Raw genomic sequence first — 4,594 nt, forward strand, 5'->3', positions numbered from 1 at the left:
GTGGGACCCTCAGGATGTGTCAGAGCCCTGTGGGACCCCCAGGATGTACCAGACTCCCATGAGACCCCCAGGACATGACAGCCCTGTGGGACACATCACAGCCCCGTGGGACCCCCAGGATGTGTCAGAGCCCTGTGGGACCCTCAGGACATGTGTCAGAGCCCTGTGGGACCCCCAGGATGTACCAGACTCCAGGACATGACAGCCCTGTGGGACACGTCACAGCCCCGTGGGACTCTCCTGTGCAGCCCCTGCTGTGAGCTGAGCTGGGGCCAGCAGCATTTCCCTGGCTTTGTCCTGTGGTTAATGACAAATGCGGCTGTTTGGACACAGCCACAGCCCGGCCTGTCCCTGCTCCGGCCCCAGCGCTGCCGGATGCAGGAGGAGCCCCAGGAGCAGCTGTCGGGACCCTCAGGATCCCCTGGGACAGAGCATTGCCCTGATGGCTGTGCCAGGTACAAAGGGATCTGCCCTGGCCCCGTCCAGGGCCCCATCCAGGACTGGAGTGGCCCAAAGGTCACGTCGTGCCCTGACCTGGGTGTTTGTGAGCTGGAAATAGCCCCAGAACGGGGACAGGGCCATTGGATGTGCCAGGAGAGGCCACAGTCAGCACAGCAGCTGCCCTGGCTCGGCCCCAGCATCCCAAAAAAACCCCAGTGGCAGCAGAGCCCGGGCACTGGGCTGCGATGGGGTGCTGGGATTTGGGGAGGAACTTGCAGCTCCTCCCTGCAAATCCCATCCCAGCACCGACAGAGCAGCCACAACCCCTGGAACAGCAGGAGAGACCCCCAGGACACCCCCTGCTCTGGGTCAGTATCTCCTCCCATTCCAGCACTGACGGAGCACAAGAGACCCCCCAGAACAGCAGGAGAGACCCCTTGGGACAGCCTGAGCTCTGGGCTGGCAGCAAACCCCATCCCAGCAGCATTGGAGCAGATCCAGCCCCTGGAACAGCAGGAGAAACTCCCTGGAACTGCAGGAAAGACCCCCAGGAAAAGCCCCTGCTCTGGGTCAGTATCTCCTCCCATCCCAGCACTGACAGAGCAGGAGAGACCCCTGGAAGAGCAGGAGAAACCCCCTGGGACAGCAGCAAAGATCCCCAGGGACAGCCCCTGCTCTGGGCTGGCATCTCCTCCCATGCCAGCACTGATGAGACCCCCGGAAGAGCAGGAGAGACCCCCTGGGACAGCCCCTGCTCTGGGCTGGCATCTCAGCACCAATGGAGCAGCCACAACCCCAGGAGCAGCAGCAGAGCCCCCCAAGCCCCCCAGCTCACCCGTCCTCTTGCTGCAGAGCCGGTCCTTGACGTTCTCAGCCTCGTGCGAGAGAAACTCGATGAGCTCATCCTCGTATTCCTCAGCGATGCTCTCGCACTGCAAAGGGACACGGCAGTGGTGCCACCGCCGGCCCACAGGAGCCCCCATCCCACCCACACCCCCAGGACTCCCCTGTCCCCTCACACACCGCGAATTTCAGGCTGGAGGTCACATCCCCGTCGAATTTGACTCCGGAAAGGTCCATCTTGGTGCCGTCGTGGGAGATGACCCGGACGTAGCTCTTGCGGTGCGTGGCCGGATCCACCTTCTCGCCGTACTCCTTCATCTTCTCGCAGACGCGCTCCAGCAGCTCCGTCAGGTGCGCCTCCGAGCGAGCGTACGGCACCTGCAGCCCCCGGGGAGGGGTCAGCGGCGTCCCCAGGAGCGGCACGGGCGGCGGGGACACCGCCAGCGGCCTCACCTCCACCACGGACTGGCTGCCGTCGGGGTTGATGCGGAACGAGCCCATCTGGATGGTTTTCCTGGGATCCACCTGGGCGATCTCCCACTCCAGCTCGTCCACCAGCGCCCGGCAGGCTGTGGGGGACACGGCGCCATGGGAGACCGCGCTCCTGTGGCTGCCCAGAGCCAGACTGGTGGGACTGGGGCAGACTGGGATGGAGCGTGTGTGGGGAGACCCTCAGCTTGTCCCCAAGCACGGTGAGCTGCTCCCGGTGGGCACCCCAAAGCCCTGTGCCACCACCCTGGACTGTCCCCCTGTCTTGTCTTGCTGTCTCCTCTGTCCCTGTCCCCATTGTCCCTGTTCTGCCTTTTCTCCCCTTTCCGGCTTTGTCCCACCCTGTCCCCCCATCCTGTCCCACCCCACCTGGTCCCTGTGTCCCACACGGTCCCCCCGTGTCCCCCTGCACCTCCGCAGTGCAGGTCCTGGCTCCGGCGTGCTCCGGCCGTGGGCAGCAGCGATGCCAAGGCCAGGGCCAGGCCCAGCAGGGCCAGGATGTGGCCCCGCATCCTCAGGGCTCCGCAGATTCCCGGGATCCGGCCCCGCATCCTCAGGGCTCCGCAGATTCCCGGGATCCGGTCCCTCATCCTCAGGGCTCCGCTGTCACCTGCGGACACGGGGCAGCTCCAGCGCTGTCCCCACAGCCCAGGGGCCATCCCTGCCCTGCCCGGCCCCTCCGGGACCCCCGAGCCCTGCAGAGCCCGGCTCTCCTGGGGGCTTCATCCACGGTGTTCCCCTTCCCGGTCTGCTCTGAGTCCCGTTAGTGCCCCTGGACCCTACAGAGCCCCCTCCCCTATAGTACAGAGTCCAGAACCCCACAGAAATTCCTTCACTATAGGGCAGAGCCCCATGGAGCCCCCTCCCCTATAGGGCAGAGCCCCCACGGAGATTCCTTCACTACAAAACAGAACCCAGAACTCCCACAGACCCTCCTCCTCCTCCACAGCCCAGAGCCCGGAGCACCCACAGAGCCCCCTCCCCTATAGGACACAGCCCGGAGCACCCACAGAGCCCCCTCCCCTACAGGGCAGCGCTCTGACGCTGCCCCCACAGAGCCCCCTCCTCTCCGGGATCCCCCCACAGCCCCCTCTGGACCCCATCGCACCCCCGAGGCCCGGGTCCGGTCGAGTCGTCCCGTGCCGCGCCCCTCCTCCCGAGCCCTGGGCCCGGCCGAGCCCCCCCCCGTCCTGCGCCCCCCGTACCGGCCGCTCTCCCGTCCCGCTCCCACCGCCCCCCACACCGACCGGCTGCCCCGGGACTGCCCGCGGCGCCGCCGGTCCCGGCGCGCCCCCCCGGCCCGCACCGCCGCGGGGCACGGCCGCTCGGAGCGGGCGGCGACCGAGCCGGGCAGGGCGGAGGAGCCGGTCGGACCGGTCAGACCGGCAGGGGCGGCTCCTCGGGCCACGGCGGGGCCGTCCCGCGAGCAGGCGGCAGCGCGGGCAGCCCGGGACGGGCGCTGAGGGCCCCGCCGCTGCCAGGGCCCGGCCGCGTGGCGCTCGGCCCCGACTGGGCGGGGCCTGGCGTGACTCCGCCCGCTGAGCCGACCTGGCCACGCCCCCGCCCCGGCTCAGCCGCGTGCCGGGACCGGGAGCGATACGAGACCGGGAGCGATCCGAGACCGGGACCGGGAGCGAACCGACACCGGGAGCGATCCGAGACCGGGACCGGGAGCGACCCGAGACCGGGAGCGATCCGAGACCGGGACCGGGATCGATCCGAGACCGGGACCGGGAGCGAACCGAGACCGGGACCGGGAGCGAACCGAGACCGGGAGCGATCCGAGACCGGGACCGGGAGCGATCCGAGACCGGGTCTGGGAGCGAACCGAGACCGGAACCGGGTCCATCCCGCCCTGTCCCCGGTCTGAACCCCGATCCGAGACCGGGAGCGAACCGAGACCGGGTCCGGGAGCGAACGGAGACCGGAACCGGGTCCGTCCCGCCCTGCTCCGGTCTGAGCCCCGGACCGAGCCTTGGTCCTTCCTGCCGTGCTCCCGGTGCCAGCCTCATCTGTGCCCGGATCCGGGTCCGTCCCGCCGTGCTCCCGGTCTGAGCTCCGATCCGATACCGGGTCCGGGTCCGTCCCGCCGTGCCCCCGGTCTGAACCCCGGACCGAGACCGGGTCCGTCCTGCCGTGCTCCCGGTCTGAGCCCCGGACTGAGCCTGGGTCCGTCCCGCCGTGCTCCCGGTCTGAGCTCCGGACCGAGACCGGGTCCGTCCCGCCGTGCCCCCGGTCTGAACCCCGGACCAAGACCGGGTCCGTCCCGCCGTACTCCCGGTCCTGATCCCGATCCGAGCCCGGTCCCAGTCTTTCCTGCCGTGTCCCCGGTGCCAGCCCCGATCCGGGACGCTCCCGTCTTGTCCCGGTCCGGCTCCCCCGTGCCGTGTTGCCGGTCCCGGTCATTCCCGCCGTGTCCCCGGTGCCAGCCCCGATCCGGGACGCTCCCCCGTGCCGTGTTGCCGGTCCCGGTCATTCCCGCCGTGTCCCCGGTCCCGCCCCCCGGAGCCAAGCAGGACACGGTGCCGCGGGGGTCCGAGGCTGCTTTATGAGGGCGCCCGGGCCGGCGGGCGAGCGGGGCGGGGGGAGGGCAGTGCTTCCCGGTACCGGCAGGAAAACGGGAGCCCCGGGACGCCGGGCCCGGGGCGGGGGTCGGGCGGGTCGGGGACAGCCCCGGTCCCGCTGCTGGTTCCAGTTCCACCGTGTCCGCCTCTCCCGGCGCTGCTCCAAGCGGGGGCTCCGGTCACAGGGCCAGCACGGGGGGGAACACGGCCCCGTCTGCGGGGACACAGCGGGGTCAGAGGGGACACGGCGGGGACAC

At 69.9% G+C, this 4,594-nt stretch overlaps 3 protein-coding genes across 6 annotated transcripts in view; all 3 read right to left on the reverse strand.

The window, feature by feature from the left end:
• Positions 1 to 1,205, reverse strand: part of LOC107199119 — a 1,591-nt gene extending 386 nt beyond the window's left edge. The window contains exon 1 of the mRNA XM_015616452.2: positions 113 to 1,205. Coding sequence (XP_015471938.1) covers positions 156 to 1,139 — 984 coding nt within the window. The 5' untranslated portion in view covers positions 1,140 to 1,205 and the 3' untranslated portion in view covers positions 113 to 155. The remainder of the gene's footprint in view (positions 1 to 112) is intronic.
• The window catches only part of CNPY2 (canopy FGF signaling regulator 2), a 4,762-nt gene extending 830 nt beyond the window's left edge, over positions 1 to 3,932 (reverse strand). For 2 of the 4 annotated variants that reach the window (XR_004495709.1, XM_019005488.2), the window contains exons 1-5: positions 3,080 to 3,932; positions 2,186 to 2,383; positions 1,738 to 1,853; positions 1,465 to 1,662; positions 1,277 to 1,373 (exon numbers count right to left, since the gene is read on the reverse strand). Coding sequence is in view for 3 of the 4 variants with exons in the window: in XM_019005488.2 (XP_018861033.1) it covers positions 1,277 to 1,373; positions 1,465 to 1,662; positions 1,738 to 1,853; positions 2,186 to 2,383; positions 3,080 to 3,785 (1,315 nt within the window). In the remaining variant the exon portion in view is untranslated. Of the gene's footprint in view, positions 1 to 1,276; positions 1,374 to 1,464; positions 1,663 to 1,737; positions 1,854 to 2,185; positions 2,384 to 2,881; positions 2,940 to 2,978; positions 3,058 to 3,079 lie in introns of those variants that run through there. The other 2 variants (XM_015616454.2, XM_015616456.3) reach the window with 2 other exon arrangements.
• A 369-nt stretch (positions 3,933 to 4,301) lies between these two features.
• PAN2 (poly(A) specific ribonuclease subunit PAN2) overlaps positions 4,302 to 4,594 on the reverse strand; it is a 15,867-nt gene continuing 15,574 nt past the window's right edge. The window contains exon 22 of the mRNA XM_033511685.1: positions 4,302 to 4,551. Coding sequence (XP_033367576.1) covers positions 4,517 to 4,551 — 35 coding nt within the window. The 3' untranslated portion in view covers positions 4,302 to 4,516. The remainder of the gene's footprint in view (positions 4,552 to 4,594) is intronic.

The sequence above is a fragment of the Parus major genome, unplaced genomic scaffold, assembly GCF_001522545.3.
Source record: "Parus major isolate Abel unplaced genomic scaffold, Parus_major1.1 Scaffold443, whole genome shotgun sequence".
Taxonomy (NCBI): Eukaryota; Metazoa; Chordata; class Aves; order Passeriformes; family Paridae; genus Parus; species Parus major.